This window comes from Uranotaenia lowii, chromosome 2, assembly GCF_029784155.1.
Source record: "Uranotaenia lowii strain MFRU-FL chromosome 2, ASM2978415v1, whole genome shotgun sequence".
Taxonomy (NCBI): domain Eukaryota; kingdom Metazoa; phylum Arthropoda; class Insecta; order Diptera; family Culicidae; genus Uranotaenia; species Uranotaenia lowii.
In genome coordinates this window covers 386,255,884-386,271,548 of record NC_073692.1, presented here as the reverse complement: position 1 = coordinate 386,271,548, position 15,665 = coordinate 386,255,884, and the positions used below count along the sequence as shown (strand labels likewise).

The 15,665-nt window shown below is 35.6% G+C and overlaps 4 protein-coding genes across 6 annotated transcripts in view; 2 read left to right on the top strand and 2 right to left on the bottom strand.

Annotated features, from left to right (window-relative positions):
• Positions 1 to 1,030: 1,030 nt before the first annotated feature.
• Positions 1,031 to 2,439, bottom strand: LOC129747163 (uncharacterized). Its single transcript, XM_055741207.1, has 3 exons — positions 2,238 to 2,439; positions 1,986 to 2,168; positions 1,031 to 1,918 (listed from the first exon to the last, which is right to left on the bottom strand). The coding sequence occupies exons 1-3, from the start codon at positions 2,328 to 2,330 to the stop codon at positions 1,139 to 1,141; spliced, it is 1,056 nt and encodes a 351-aa protein (XP_055597182.1). The 5' UTR covers positions 2,331 to 2,439; the 3' UTR covers positions 1,031 to 1,138.
• Positions 2,440 to 3,078: 639 nt separating this feature from the next.
• LOC129743248 (transmembrane protein 39A-B) lies at positions 3,079 to 4,612 on the top strand. The gene is made up of 3 exons (XM_055735224.1): positions 3,079 to 3,471; positions 3,529 to 4,314; positions 4,376 to 4,612. Exons 1-3 carry the CDS (start codon positions 3,079 to 3,081, stop codon positions 4,610 to 4,612), a joined length of 1,416 nt encoding a protein of 471 aa, XP_055591199.1.
• Positions 4,613 to 4,616: 4 nt separating this feature from the next.
• The window catches only part of LOC129743894 (sine oculis-binding protein homolog B), a 131,125-nt gene continuing 120,076 nt past the window's right edge, over positions 4,617 to 15,665 (top strand). For 2 of the 3 annotated variants that reach the window (XM_055736128.1, XM_055736126.1), the window contains exon 1: positions 4,617 to 5,152. The gene's annotated coding sequence lies outside the window, so the exon portion shown is untranslated. Of the gene's footprint in view, positions 5,153 to 13,697; positions 13,786 to 15,665 lie in introns of those variants that run through there. The other variant, XM_055736127.1, reaches the window with a different exon arrangement.
• Positions 4,657 to 11,576, bottom strand: LOC129743896 (LYR motif-containing protein 2). Its single transcript, XM_055736129.1, has 2 exons — positions 11,448 to 11,576; positions 4,657 to 5,097 (listed from the first exon to the last, which is right to left on the bottom strand). Exons 1-2 carry the CDS (start codon positions 11,484 to 11,486, stop codon positions 4,819 to 4,821), a joined length of 318 nt encoding a protein of 105 aa, XP_055592104.1. The 5' UTR covers positions 11,487 to 11,576; the 3' UTR covers positions 4,657 to 4,818.

The following is a 15,665-nucleotide window of genomic DNA, read 5'->3' as shown; positions in this document are numbered from 1 at the left end:
TGAATGATATTAAACCAAATGAAGTAGCGCGTAGTTCCCCCAGCTGGGGCGATTTTGTGGCCCGCCGGAACTTCTTCTATTTGTCGGAATAGTGTGCATTGCACACCAACGAAACAAGTTAATTTGACCAGATCCGGCGAAGAACGTGATCGGTCAACAAATATTGGGTAAGCGAGCTGCAGGAAAAAGCATCTGCAAGTAACATATAGCAAGTGTAAGAAAAAGTGAAAGAAAGTGTCACAAAAGGTTCAAAGATCCAAGGCCTGAATTGGCCCTTTTTCATAATTTGCAATAGTTTACTAAGCGTAAAGCATGTTTTTAAGACTTTTTAATTAAATTCAATGTTTGTCTTACAAGTACGGAATGGTATATTGGTTTTATTTGGGTGCGCAGAATATGGGACATATGCGCAGAATTAGGAACAAATAGAAAATAGTGCGCAGAATAAGGGCCACTTGCATTTTATCCAAATGTTGTAAATAATCCACATTTTTGCTCCAAAATTGAGCTCTAATTATTTTTGCCGTTAAATTTGTTAGTTAACCCAACTGTACATGAAATTTTGAGGAAATTCATTGAAAGGTAAATTTTTTATAACTTAAAACATTTGAAAAATCCTTAACTGCGCAGAATTAGAGCCGTTCACGGTATAACAAAAATTACAAAAATGAACAAAATGACAAAAGTGACAAAAATGGCAAAAATGACACAAATGACAAAAATGGCAATAAATTCAAAAGTAACAAAAATGACAAAAATGACCAAAATGGCAAAAATTTACAAAAATGACAAAAATTACAAAAATGGCAAAAACTATTAAAAAAAAAAATGATAAAAATTAAAAAAGATAAAAATGACAAAAACGACAAAAAAATTACAAAATTTTCAGAAATGACTAAATTGACAAAAATTACAAATATGTATAACAAAAATGACAAAGATTACGAAAATAACATACATTTTTCTATGTTTGTAGAATTGAACAGGAATAAAAACTAATTAACACCTTCTTTTGTTAGTGTTACAGAAATGACTTTATTTTTGAATAAATATACACATCACATTATGAGAGCCGATTATGGGTTTCGTCTAATCCTGCGACTAGGGGGGTATCCGCTTGATTCTTCCTCCAAACGCTTCATTGCATGAAATCGATCACCTCCTCCAGTTCTCGTATTCGAGCCTGCTGGTGCGCCCACTTGGCTTCGGCAGACTTTACATCATTGAGACCCCATTTGTCGTGGGTAACCCGTTGCTGACACAGTTCGCTTTTAGCTGTTCCAGCACCGATCTTTTGTATCCCATCGGACCAACGATGTTTTTTCAGAGCCGGACAAATCTTACCACCAGGCGGGAAGGGTGGCTCACTCATAAAGCGTTTCAAACATCCCTGATGGTAGATGTGACCACAGAACATCCGAATTACGAACCGATCATCTTCCTCAGTTGGAGGATTTGTTAAAATATCATTGGCAAGAGATAAATCACCACAGATGGGACATTTTTCGGCGGGAATTCCTTTCATTACTTCGATGATGAAGCGAAGTGTCCTTTCCAGACTTGGTTTCGCTTGAAAAGGTGGGGCCGATTTGAGTTGCCTTAGGGGTGGTTCCACACATTGGCGGGCAATTTCTTTTGCTTGACCGTTAACGAATCGCATTAGGGCTGCCGGCAGATTGCAGTCACAATCTTCCCACTGTATCCGTTGCAACGGATATGGTTCCGGAACTTGAAATTTGGCCGAGAAATGGAATGGTTCGCCCCGAGCCGTGAGGCAAATGGTGGATGACTTTTGGCGGAGCTTCAGTTCTCCTTTGGTTCCTTCGAGTAGCTTTTTGAGGTTGAAAATTTCCTCTGTTACTATACAGAGTGGGTTGTCTCGGAGGTAGGAATCGACGAATTTGAGCATGTTCATTACCTAGTTGGGAGAGAGTCGACAAAATAAGAATCCAAATGAAACTGTAACTAACTGATTTTTTTCGAACCTGCGGTTTGCCGACATATTCGGCAGCTTTCGCATCGCACACCTTTGAAAAACGTTCGATGAATGTCTCGGACATGGTTTTACTTTTGAACTCTATTAGCAGCCTGTTTTTGGGGTAGTCAACCGGAAATCGCAGGCAAACGGTTAACTGCCGTGATTCCGTTTGTTGAATGTCCACCCGAATCTGAAAGGGGAATGACAATGCAATCAACGAAGGGAGCTAGGTACAAAAATTAAGTTGACGATTTCTTACCAGTGATGTCATGCAAGTAATAAGTTTGGAGCAACCGATAACATTCTCGCACAATCTTGACACTTCGTCCGTTTCGTCCTCTATCAAACCCATGATGAAATAGCTAGTGAAGATGATAAAAGTTGAGTTTACAAATTTTTGGGAACCAAGAATTTGTAAAATTAAATTCTGCGCGACAAACGAATGTAAACAAACAAGGGTACGTTCACAGAATTTTGGTAAATGCACGCTCAGATTAAACTGCTCAAATGCATTTAAAATTTAGCTGAAACAACATTTTCATCTATTTTGAATAATAATTAAAAAATAAATTCAAATTTATGCTTCTTTAGCTCTAATATAATAAATCGTGGTTGAATAGTCTTATATTATCAGGAAACGTTTTTTATATGTTATTCTTTAGATATTCAAAAAAAAATTATTTTCACAAAATCGCTGCTTTTAGATCATCAAATTTTTGAATTTTTTTTTTCTCTAATTATAGACACTTTTCCACGTTTGTGGCGTTCTTGTCTCGAAATATTTTGATGAAGCTTTAATTTTGTCAATAAAGTAACACAGTTGTTAATTTTTATACAAAATTTTGGTTTCATATAACACATCTTTATTCAAAAATTGGGTAGAAGAAAACAAACAACCAATTTTGGACTCCAGTTACCGCGAACCCAATACTTGATCAAAAACGGATGAATGTGAAATAAAACCAAAACAAAACAAACCAAAATAGTTTTTAAATTCGGTGCAAGTGCTAGAATTCGTAAAAATAGCGAACAATATGGTTTAAATCCTGCAAAAAGTGTTCAAATAACAGAAAATTCCAAAGCATCTAGCAAACAGGAAAATGACCGTGACTAACCGCCGGATTCCGCGGCCGTCTGGTCACCGGGGCCATCTGCCGACACCGCAACATTTCGTGCACCATGCGGTTGGAATGGGGGCTGGTGGTGGGGCCGGGGGGACAGCTGGAGCTGCTGGTGGAGTAGCAGGAAATTTGGCCGGTGTTTCGGAAGACGCCGGGCACCATAACTCGATGATCAACGGGGACGAGGAAGGGCCGTTCGCTTTTGGGGCCCCCTTTCCCAAACACGTTCCCTTTCCGAATGTGGAACAGAGCTCAGAATTGCTTAATGAGTTCTTGATATTTGGCTTTACAATTATTGCTAGCGCTACGCAGTTTCTTCATCTTTACCGGACCGTTTGGTGGCTGCCCAATTCCTATACCCGACAGGCTGTGGTATGATGTTCTTTAAATTTTTCTGGCTTTTCGTACTGATTCGTTTTTTTTTTTCAGAACTTCTACCTGATCGATTGGGACTTGGCAATCTTCATCTACGTGATGGCCAGTCGACGGCTTCTGTACTGTTGTATACTCAAACTTATCGACCTCAACTGTCCGGATGCGTACATTGAAGTTAGTAAAAAGGTTGCCAAGTACGTGTTTCTGGGCTGTGTACTGATCTCATTCGTAGGCTGTGGCATACAAATCTATCAGAAAAATAGCTATCTGTACCTATTCTGCCTCTCGTATCCCTTCGTTTTGTATCTAACGATATTTGGATTCAATCTGGAACAATTCCTACGGACTATTGTGGATACGGAAGCAAACTGCATCAATGGTATGCCTGTGCACAGTTGCTCGTCAAATGCACTTTCGGTCCGATCCGAAATCGATGCCCTCAAGACAGATTTCAACAACCGGTTCAAGCAAATCATCTTCACATCTGTCTTGAATGCTTATTATTCAGGATTTGTGCCCTGCGTTTTAGTTCCGAAGCACCTGTACTACGACATCTTCTGGGCCACCCAACATTTGGGTTTCATTTTCATCGGAGGATTCACGATGTGTGTGGCTTATTGTTTTCCGGTCAAGTATTGTGACGTTTTCCACCGAGCTGCCCTCCATTTGGGTCAATGGAACCGAGTAACTCACAAAACGCATCATCCGCCACCTTACGCGTGGTCCAAAACGACTGTTTTCCCATACGGAGCCTACGTGAGACACATGGGAGAAATCTATCGGGCTTCCGGGTTCTGCAACTCGGCCATTCCGGCTAACAACAGTCACATTCGGTTTTTTGTAAGTGGAACATTATAGTCAAAATAATTTTTCTTCCACTAATATCCCCATTCCGTTTCAGGTTATTTTCAAAAATCCAGCCCTCATCTACATGATCCTATTCGGCATTCAGATCGCTCTAGTGGCAGTCCAACTGCTGATTTTGTGCCTGTCCCACGAATGGCACAATCTCATCTCGATCGGTTTCCTACTGTTGGCAAACTATTTCACGCTTTTTAAAATAGCGCGTGATTATTTGATCGCCAAGCGAATCTATGCCGGGGAAAATGCCATCAACGAAAAGTTTAAATCTCAATAGGAAGACCCCCAGGACAGTCATAAATTTCCCTAAAAAAACCATGATTGAAGCACAACCAAAAGAAATTATATTTCTTTTTTAAAAAATTTATTCGATGCAAGATCGAGCGATAAAAACTTAACCTGAACTATACATGTTTAAGAATAAACTACAATCTCTTAAACCTCGCGACAAACTTTGAAACGACAGAAAACGCTTCGAAAGCCTCACGACTTCTTGCCGGAGGAACAACTGGACCCACTAGCCCTCGTTGCCGAGTCCGTCGAAACGCCACTAAGTTCCAAACTGGTTTGCAGTTCCTTCAGGGATCGGCCCGCCTGTTGCATTAACATTTTGATGGTCAGTTCTTCGGTGTGATGTTTGTTGGCTCGGAAATCGGAACGGGCCCATTCCCGCAGTTCCTGTCGATTGGAGGCATCTGGAACGAGGCGGATTGTTCGGAATATCGTTCGGTACAGCTTGAGGACCTCGTTGCGGAGCATGAACTGTGAAATGGTGAAAATAACAGATGTTCATTGTTCGACTTCCGGTGAATCTAAGGTAATTAAATTTTTTTTTACATTTTATTTTCAATTTTCTTAATGTTTATTTTTAAAAGGAGTAAAATATTCTATTTCGATTTTTTTAAATTCAAACTTTTTTAACAGAAATTTTTTACTATTCTATTCTGAGGAGAGATGGTAGCACTGTTTTCTGCTGAACGCGTTTCATTTCGTAAGAACTTTAAAGTCAATCTGTGGAGGTTTTCGAAAGTTTAGCTTCAAAACGATTCGTGCATTCGATAGTTTAAGTGTTCGCGATCAAATTCAATGCGACGTTAGGATTGTGAAGTCTTTATATTCGAAATAAATCGTGTTTTAATTTTCAAAATTTGGTCTTCGGATGACAAATAGCAGAATCGGTTCCAAATCGGTTCGTTCGTTCGGTTCGTTGGTAAAACGGTTCAGTAAGCGGTATACCAAAATTGATAGGAGATGGCGCTGATAGTATTTCATCGATGGTTTTGGTCTCCGCTAGCGTTGGCTGTTTTCCCGAATAGCAAAGACCATGGTAAAAATATAACCGAACAATGATTTTCAGTTTAACAATGAACTTCATTGTAATATCTAAATATTTTTGAACCGGTTTTAATTGTGAAACCACCATTATTTTTAAAGTCACCGTGAAGTATATCGTCAATTCAAAATATTTCATAGTCGTCGAAAATATCAGAAACAGTGTATTACAATAATTTTCTCGTGATTTTTATTGTTACTGTGTACTTCATAGTAAAAATATAATCCAAACCAAAACGAACATTGATTATTTTTAGTTTTTGTTTGCATACTTTCATTTTAGTGTGTAAAGTTTTGTTTTTAAAGCCTAGTCCACACTCGGCAACTTGAAATGCGATTTCGGTTGCTGAGACTTGTTTATGTTTACATCTTGGTTGCTGAATGTCTCCCATACTAGTCGGGAGACTTGAGACGAGTATCTCATCAAATGTAAACAAAAACAAGTCTCAGCAACCGAAATCGCAGTCCAAGTTGCCTAGTGTGGACTAGGCTTAACGCGCGCCATAAATATTTATTTCAAATTTTAATGCTTTCAACAATCGCCGTAACATCACTGATCACATTAACATGGTAACATTGTGGTCAGTGGTAACATACGCAGCATTAACCGTAGAACGAAACGGATAACAGCAACGACCAACAGCACCAACCAGATACTCCTGATCTTCCGGCACCTCTTCAGGCCGCAATTTAGACCGAGTCGAGAATAATCCACTTCCAGATCCACCATCAGGACACCAGCCCCAGTGGTTAACAGATTGAATGTTTCTATACCGCGGAATAAGCAGTTGCAACAAAACAGACGACCAGGCACCAGCAGCGAAATGGTGTTCCCTATCGCTTCTCGGCCTAAAGGCAAAGATCTAAGTGTAGAAATGGTGTTCCCAAAGTCGACGATGAAAACAGCGTCCCACAGCAAAAGCAGCCCCCATGCAGGAGCAATCGGAGCCGAGCAACTTTTATTGGAGGATATGAATGGTAAGTTATCCTTTTTTCGATTTCAACATTAATGTTCAAAAATGCCTTTTTTGAAGTACGTTTTACTCTACATCCAGAACATCCACCCGAGAATAATAACCCAGTGGCGTGGCGTATAGAAAACTACAACCCAGTGGCTGAGGTAGAGGACGATGACAATTTACAGTGACCTATCATCGCATTCTACCAGTTTCTGAAGCTGGGCCAGGTGCTTCCAGGCACAACATACGTGAGCCTTCATTAGATTCATATACAGACGATGTTCCTGTACAGCAAACCGATAACAAAAATCTCGCTACGTTTTGACGGAGGTCTCCTGTGACACTAAGGAGCCAAACATCTCAGAGCAAAAGACGTGCCGTGGCCCATCTTTTGATTTGAAAATTTGTTTATATCTGGAATATCTAAATTTCCAGCTGCAGTGGAAATCGAGAGAGCTTCAAGTGAGTATTGCTGCTGTCTGAAATAAAAAGGTTTTGATTAACTGACGAAATATTGGTTCTCTTTCAAGGTCATCCAAGGAAGCGATTCATATACTGAGCATTGCGGTCCGCTACATGGTCGATATGGATGAAGAGTGTTCAGTTCATTCGGCGAACAGCATCATGAAGAGCTGATAAGTCGCCAATATTGTCTTAACACTTGAAAAGTATTTTGAATTCTGATGAAGTTTTTGGACTTGCTTAAATAACCTTTGTTTTATCTTTCAGGCTATGAATCCTGAAATTCTTCGCTTATCGTGCCCGTGACTACTTCGAGGAAGATCAGGAAGTAACAGCATGGTTATCGTTTCTTCATTCGATCTATCTTTCGCCATACGGATTTGATTACGATAGAAGCTCCGGGCGATTATGTTCTGCTGGATGCAATAAACAAACTGAAAGTCGCCTTCTCACGCCCACAGGTTAAACGGACAGATTGTACCCATATGTCCCTGATCTTCGTTCCGACCGTTATTATGGATCTTGCTTAGGATAAGAAAATTAATAATTATTTCTTCGATCAATGGCCTTATACCACCAATAAGACGAACTGACCGTCAAATTGGTGGATGCTCGAACCAAAGGCCTGAATCTTCCATCACAACTTGTCTGATATACTCGGACTATGAATTGTTCGGGTTCATCGTTGAAGGTGACTTTCAAAAAGTCGGCGATCGAAACTGCTGTCAAGGTATTCAGCAACATCCTTTTAATATAAGGCATTCGAAACACTATAAAATAAAATTGAATAATTTTGAATTCCTTTTTTTAATCAACCAGTTTGCGAAAGTTATTTCTCGTTTCAAGGAATAATATTCCTGATTGGTCGTGCTTTTAAATAAAAGTTCGTCAAGGAATTCAAAAGCACAACTAATCATGAAGAAAATTCCTTGAAACGAGTAATAACTTTAGCTAACTGTTCCAATCAATAAAAACATAAATTATTCATGGTAAACTATGAAATTTCACGGTTAAAACAATACTTATGAACCATAAAATAACCTTGATTTCCATCTTCGTTACAACAATGTAAATTTTCGGATTTTCATGGTTTTACTATGAAAAAGTGGAAGCTGTTATCACCATGAACTTCATATTTTTGAGCTTTCTAATGTATGGGAAATCGCCATTTTTTTCATGGTCACGCTGCATAACAATACCCCTTTTTCATGGTTATTTTCGCCAAAACCGTGAAATGTATGGTCGAAAACTATTAATTCCAATGTGCATTCACGGTATCGTGGACGATAATAAGCATTGTGTAGACCATAAAATTTATGGTTTGTGAATATGGAACTCATGGTTTTTTCATCGTACAATTCTATTCGGGTTCACCAATCTTCAACTCCAACAAAAACAAAAAGCTAAGTGCCATTTCCATTACAATTTCTTATTACGATTCAATTTCTCGAGTTTCGGTTTTTTTGAATGAGTGTAAAGATTACCAACCCTCCACTATTTCATCTTCAGCAATGTCACATAAAATTTTGAAGTTCGTTAAAAATATCTAACCTTTCAAAAACACTGCATTTCCACCCATGTTTTTGTTGTAAAAGCTATCAATAACAAATACATCGTGAAAGTAATTAATTTATTTAAAACTACTTTTTTTCTATATACAGTCAGATTTTCAACAAAAATTAACGTCATTCCAAGCAGAAGGTACATTTTTTTTATCGTCAAATAAATTAGTAAAATTTGTATGAGATGTTAAATTTTGCCAAATGATTCCGTGTGTTTTAAATAGTTTTTTGTTCGAGAGTTTTTATTTTTGTAAATTAATTTGTTGTTTCTGAAGAAATCATGAATCTAAAATGTGTGAATAGCTGAAAGATTGGCACTACTAACTGATTGAAAAATATCATACATCATTATAGTTTTTCGTACTAAAGAATAGTTTAAGAGGCAATAAATCATTTTTAGAACTAGAGCCTGGTGAATTTGAATCAAATCCTGTTACATCACTAATCTATTCTTGCCTAAAAAATTGTATTGGTAAAATAAGTGGAAAGGCTTTAAACATCGGAAATTTGTCTTAAGGGTTAGCAAAATTATTGTTTGTTTTTGAATTTAATGATTTTTTTTAATAAATTAGGAACATTGAAACACAAAGTAATTTAAAACGTTTTGAAAAGTAATTATCTATAGTTTCAAGAGTAAGGAAAGCTAGGGTTAACGTGTGTTTGAAAGTAAATTTTTTTTAATTTGAAATTTCAGTAACTTTGTAAATTAAATTGCTAAGATTTCCGAAAATCATCAAACAGGGTGAAGATAATTTGAAAAATTGAGTATTAAGAAATTATAAACTACAAATTGAGTTACTCTGAAAAAAAAGGTTGTTTAGAAATGTTGAAAACTGAAAGATTAACAATATGATCATTTCAGTGTTGAGAAACACGAAAATTTTGAAGTTTATTTTGGTCTGCGAACTTTTTGAAAATAGAATTAATATAAAATCGAATATATAAATTTGAAAGCAAGAAACATCTAAAAATTCATAGTAGGTGTTTGAAAATTACCTTTTGGAAATTATTTCGCTAAAACAGGAACATTTATAATATACGAAACATAAGTAATTTTAAAAATAATAAACTTGTAAAACTGGAATCACTGAAAATTTGCTTATTTGAATACATAAAATCTAAGATTGGCGATGTAATATTTTGAGTTTTGGTGAATGAAATATTCTGGAAACTTCTAGAAATATTAACTGAAAGTTTTATACATTTTCAAAATTATTGTTACGTCAAAGATTGTTCATTTAACTTAAGAAATTGTTTTTGCTTTTGTATCTTTTGTTTCTAAATTGGAAGCTTTAATAAATAGAATAACTCTGCAATGAATTGGAAGTTTTAACAAGAAAAACAGAAAGTTATACATCTTAGGTAGCTGTAGATCTACTTTATTATTCCCATTCTCAGCAGCTAAGTAAAGAATATCGAAACCACTGATTATTTATTAAAGGTGTGTAGAATCTCTCACCAATTAATTTTTTACTTTATTGAACCATGAATATTTTCGTTATTAATAAGGTAGTTATAAACATTATTAAAGGTAGTGAAGATTTATTTTTCATGTGATAGGAAACAACAGTTCTGAGGAAAAAGTGTCTTTCCTTTTTTTAAACTTCCTTTTCTTGGATCCAATCACACCAAATCAGGAGCTAAAGTTTAGCTAATTTTAGCATTTGTATCTCTCTGATTCAAATGGCTTAAAATAAACGTTTGAGAAATACTGATCACTTTAAGCTATCCTCGAAAATAGGGTGATTCTTTACAACAGATTTGATTTAAAAGTTTCATTAGTTATGATAATATTATGGTAAGAGTTAAGACAAAAAAAAAAACAGGGAAACTACGGGGAAAGTAATCAATTTTATGCTTAATGGGCTTCATTTGCCAAGCAGATATTATCGATTCTTGAATATATTTTGAAAAAGTTCGTGCTACCGTGTTACCACAACATCCTTTTAAAATAATTTCAAACAGATAGATAGATTACAACACCAAATTTAAAAATTCTATTATATGAGGCCAAGTTCATCTAGGAACAGATTAGTACATTTGTAAAAATACAACTTTTTAAGGCCTCTAGGTTTAACCAGGAGTTTCAATAGGAAACGTAGGGGTTTTAACATATTAGGAGCTTAGGTTTCAAGTGGCTTGATCGTCTACCAAGGTGATTTTCCATGCCGCACTACCTTTTCCCAAAACATTCAGCGTGGAGATTTGTGGAGGGATGGCGTACAGCCGGTCTCCATTAAACATATCTCCACATGTGCTGCACTTCCCTTCCTCCTATCGACTACATGGACTTGGCCGGCGTCGTTATTGGTTCAAATAAAAGTAGGAGATTCTCAAAATTGTACAGTGAGATTGTGATGCTTGTTCCCAGCACCTTTCATTTGGTTCATTGTGCAATGGTGATTATCTCGAACCAATCACGGAGTGCAACCATTATGCCATTGGCCAGGAGGGGCCGCAGGTGGACCGTAGTTGATAGCAAGCTCAAGCTCAAGCTCAAGAAATTTTTTACTATTCTATTCTATTTGTGCAAATCTATTCAATCAAAAAATAGATAGAAAATTTTAAATATATTTTTTAAAATCTAAGACATCTCTAGCTTTATCAAGCTTGAAACAAACCGTCCAAATGTAGGTACTCGGTTCATTAGCCAAAATACAAGTTAGTACTAAAATAGTCAAGAATACGAAAAATAAATGTAATTTCAATGAATAACCTAAATTAAATTAAAACTAATGAATGAACTTAAATATCTATGAATAATAACTTATATCTTAAAAATAGTACTAATTCGTACCTGTTTGAAATTTAATGCTGATTTAGGTATCTTGGACATTTTAAATAACTAAATTTAACAAGATTTAACTATTAAATAAGCAGGGGAGGATTTCAATCGATTTCGATTCCAAATTGTAAACAAACCGGAGTACGTTCAAGTAATCGCCAACAAACAGTCTTTTAGTCTCACATATAGATGGCGCGCATATGCTTAAAAGTTGCGTGCAAGTTTTATTACTACACTCTGATTGTGAAAAACTTGCGCCCATGTAAAATTGTTAAAAAACGCAAATTTTGCAAAAATGTCCGTAAATAGATGTTTAATTTTCACAAGTGCTAATGAAAAAAGAGTTTAACAATGGTTTCTAAATTTTAAAAATGATTTTTTTTTTGCATAAGCCAAATTTTCATTATTTCTTTCCGCCTCTGAAATCCGCATAGTTGACGGAAACATTGGCTGGCAGCAAGTGAAGATCTTTTATTTATTTTTGTTAATTTTGTCTTTATCGTTTTTTTGTCATTTTTTGATATTTTGTCATTTGGTTATTTTTAACATTTTTGTTGTTTCTTTTTTTTTTTGTAAATTTTTGATATTTTTTAAATATTTTTGTCATTTTTAAATTTGTTTATTTTTGTCCTTTTGTCTTTTTTTATTGCTTTTGTCCATTTTGCCATTTTTGCAATTTTGGGAATTTGGTTATTTTTATCATTTTTTACATTTTCAACTTTTTTGTCATGTTTGTTATTTTTGTTTGTTTTTTAATTTTTCATCATTTTTGTCGATTCTTGTTATCATTTGTCATTTGGTTATTTTTGTCATTTATTGTAACATTTGTCATTTGTAATTTTTTGTCATTTTAACCATTTTTATAAATCTTTTTTGAGTTTTATGATTTTGGTCATTTTTGTCATTTTTTGCATTTTTAACCTTTTAGTCATGTTAGTTATTTTTGTTTGTTTTATAATTTTTCGATTTTTTTTAATTTTGTCGATTCTTGTTATCAGTCATTTTTGTATTATTTTGTCATTATGCCACTTCTGTCATTTGGTTATTTTTGTCATTCTTGTCATTTATTGTCACATTTATCATTTTTACCATTTTTTTGTCATTTTTATTTTTTTTGAGTTTTGTGATTTTAGTTATTTTTGTTATTTTCTTTTTGTAACTATAGTGTCATTTTTGTCCATTTTGATCAGTTTTACGATTCACATTTGAGTCAGTTTTTTTTTTGTTTTTTTGTCATTTTTTTTGTTTTCTGAATCCTTCTTTTAATTTTCATCGCTATGTCAAAATTCTGTCGTTTACGTATTTTTTGTCAGTTTTGTAATTGTAGTATTGTTTTTTCCGAAATGTACAAAAAATAATGTTTTTTCCGTATTTTAATTTTTGTGTTTTCGTTTTGATTGAATTCATATTTTTTTTTCTTTTATTTCTTTTCTACAATTTTTGCCAATTCATTTTTTTTTGTCAATTTCTCCAATATTTTTATTTTCATTTTTTTCAATTTTTTCTTATGTTACGCTTGCTTTTCATTCCTCGTAGATATAAACTTGAATTGTGACAATGGAATTTTTGTAATGATTGTATTTTTTTTTCTTTTCTGTCGTTTGTTTTTTTTTATCATTTTTGTAGTTTTTTCATTTATTTAATTTTTATTATTTTTAATTATTGTAAATTTTGTCATTTTCGTCACGTTTTTTTTTTTTTTCATTTTGTCATTTTCTGTCATTTTTTTAAATTATTATTAAATTTTGTTTTTTTTTAATTTTTGTCTTTTTAATCATTTTGCTATTTTTATTGTTTTATAATCTAATCATTCTCGGAATTCTTGTTTATGTATTCCTTTTTGTCATGTTTTCCAGTTTTTTCCATTTTATAAGTTTTGATATGTTTGTAATTTTTTTGAATTTAGTAATTTATTTAGTATTGTAATTTTAGTTTTTTCTATAATTTTTGTCGTTTTTGTCATTTTTGTTAATTTTTTTTATTTTACGTATTCGTTATTTTGCCATTATTGTTATGTTCAGTTTTTTTTTAAGTTTTTGTTTTTCTTTTAATTTGACTTGTTTACGTCGATTTTTTTTTCTTTGTTCCCCTTTGCTGTCTTCTCGGATGTGAAATATTATTGTCTGTTCATATTTCAAACCAGTGTCAAGTCATCCCAAAGCATCCCATTGCGACAACCAGAAAATCAAAACATGATGTTCCTCATCACCATCGTTCAACGCTGACCGGCTAAGATGCGTTGGGGAAGAAGCTCACAACAACGAAAAAATCGTCAAAGATCATCATCATCATCATACAGGCAGGCAGGACCATCTTCAACGAACATGATGAGCGAAACAGAACAGAGCATGTAACCAAATACACCTAGGTTTTTTTTTACGCGGTTTTTTTTTACACGGTTTTTTTTTTACACGGCTTTTTTTACACGGTTTTCGGGAATTAACACGGTTTTTTTTTACACGGTTTTCGCGAATTAACACGGTTTTTGAGAGAAAATATTCTAAGTCCTTTTCAAAGGAAAACACTTAGAATCTTTTTGAAGTTGGGAAAATCTTAGCTCTGAGACTAAGAACGTGAAACATGAGACCCCTGAGACCTGAGACATGAGACTTGAGACCTGAGACCTGAGACCTGAGACCTGAGACCTGAGACCTGAGACCTGAGACCTGAGACATTAGACCTGAGACTTGAGACCTGAAATATGAGACCTGAGATCTCAGACACGAGACATAAGACATTAGACCTGAGACATGAGACCTGAGACCTGAGGCTTGAGACATCAGACCTGAGACATGAAACCTGAAATATGAGACCTGAAATATGAGACCTGAGACCTCAGACATGAGACATTAGACATTAAACTTGAGACATGAGACATTAGACCTGAGACATTAGACATGAGACATTAGACCTGAGACATGAGACATGAGACATGAGACATGAGACATGAGACATGAGACATTAGACATGAGACATGAAACCTGAGACCTGAGACCTGAGACATGAGACATTAGACCTGAGACCTGAGACCTGAGACTTGAGACCTGAGACCTGAGACCTGAGACATGAGACATTAAACTTGAGACATGAGACATGAGACCTGAGACCTGAGACCTGAGACCTGAGACCTGAGACATGAGACCTGAGACATGAGACATTAGACATTAAACTTGAAACATGAGACATTAGACCTGAGACATTAGACATGAGACATTAGACCTGAGACATGAGACATGAAACCTGAGACCTGAGACCTGAGACATGAGACATTAGACCTGAGACCTGAGACCTGAGACTTGAGACCTGAGACCTGAGACCTGAGACATGAGACCTGAGACATGAGACCTGAGACATGAGACCTGAGACATGAGACATTAGACATTAAACTTGAGACATGAGACATGAGACCTGAGACCTGAGACCTGAGACCTGAGACTTTAGACCTGAGACCTGAGACCTGAGACCTGAGACATTAGACCTGAGACATTAGACATGAGACATGAAACCTGAGACCTGAGACCTGAGACATGAGACATTAGACCTGAGACCTGAGACCTGAGACTTGAGACCTGAGACCTGAGACCTGAGACATGAGACCTGAGACATGAGACCTGAGACATGAGACCTGAGACATGAGACATTAGACATTAGACTTGAGACATGAGACATTAGACCTGAGACATTAGACATGAGACATTAGACCTGAGACATGAGACATAAGACATGAGACATGAGACATGAGACATGAGACATGAGACATGCGACATGAGACATGGGACATGAGACATGAGGCATGAGACATGAGACATGAGACATGAGACATGAGACATGAGACATGAGACATGAGACATGAGACATGAGACATGAGACATGAGACATGAGACCTGAGACATTAGACATGCGACATGAGACCTGAGACCTGAGACCTGAGACTTGAGACCTGAGACATGAGACAAGAGACATGAGACATGAGCCATTAGACATTAGACATTAGACATTAGACATGAGACATGAGACATGAGACATTGGACATGAGACTTGAGACTTGAAACTTGAGACTTGAGACCTGAGACATTAGACATTAGACATTAGACATTAGACATTAGACATTAGACATTAGACATAAGACATTAGACATTAGACATTAGACATTAGACATTAGACATTAGACATTAGACATTAGACATTAGACATTAGACATTAGACATTAGACATTAGACTTTAGACATT

Bases quoted from the DNA above. Each gene is read 5' to 3' on its own strand.
- LOC129747163 (XM_055741207.1), bottom strand. From the start codon at position 2,330: ATGGGTTTGATAGAGGACGAAACGGACGAAGTGTCAAGATTGTGCGAG. The intron at 2,169-2,237 runs GTAAGAAATCGT...TTCCCCTTTCAG, and splicing joins TTACTTGCATGACATCACTG to ATTCGGGTGGACATTCAACA. The intron at 1,919-1,985 runs GTTCGAAAAAAA...TCTCCCAACTAG, and splicing joins AATATGTCGGCAAACCGCAG to GTAATGAACATGCTCAAATT.
- LOC129743248 (XM_055735224.1), top strand. From the start codon at position 3,079: ATGACCGTGACTAACCGCCGGATTCCGCGGCCGTCTGGTCACCGGGGC. The intron at 3,472-3,528 runs GTATGATGTTCT...TTTTTTTTTCAG, and splicing joins CCTATACCCGACAGGCTGTG to AACTTCTACCTGATCGATTG. The intron at 4,315-4,375 runs GTAAGTGGAACA...ATTCCGTTTCAG, and splicing joins ACAGTCACATTCGGTTTTTT to GTTATTTTCAAAAATCCAGC.
- LOC129743896 (XM_055736129.1), bottom strand. From the start codon at position 11,486: ATGTCCAAGATACCTAAATCAGCATTAAATTTCAAACAG. The intron at 5,098-11,447 runs GTACGAATTAGT...ACCATTTCACAG, and splicing joins CAGCATTAAATTTCAAACAG to TTCATGCTCCGCAACGAGGT.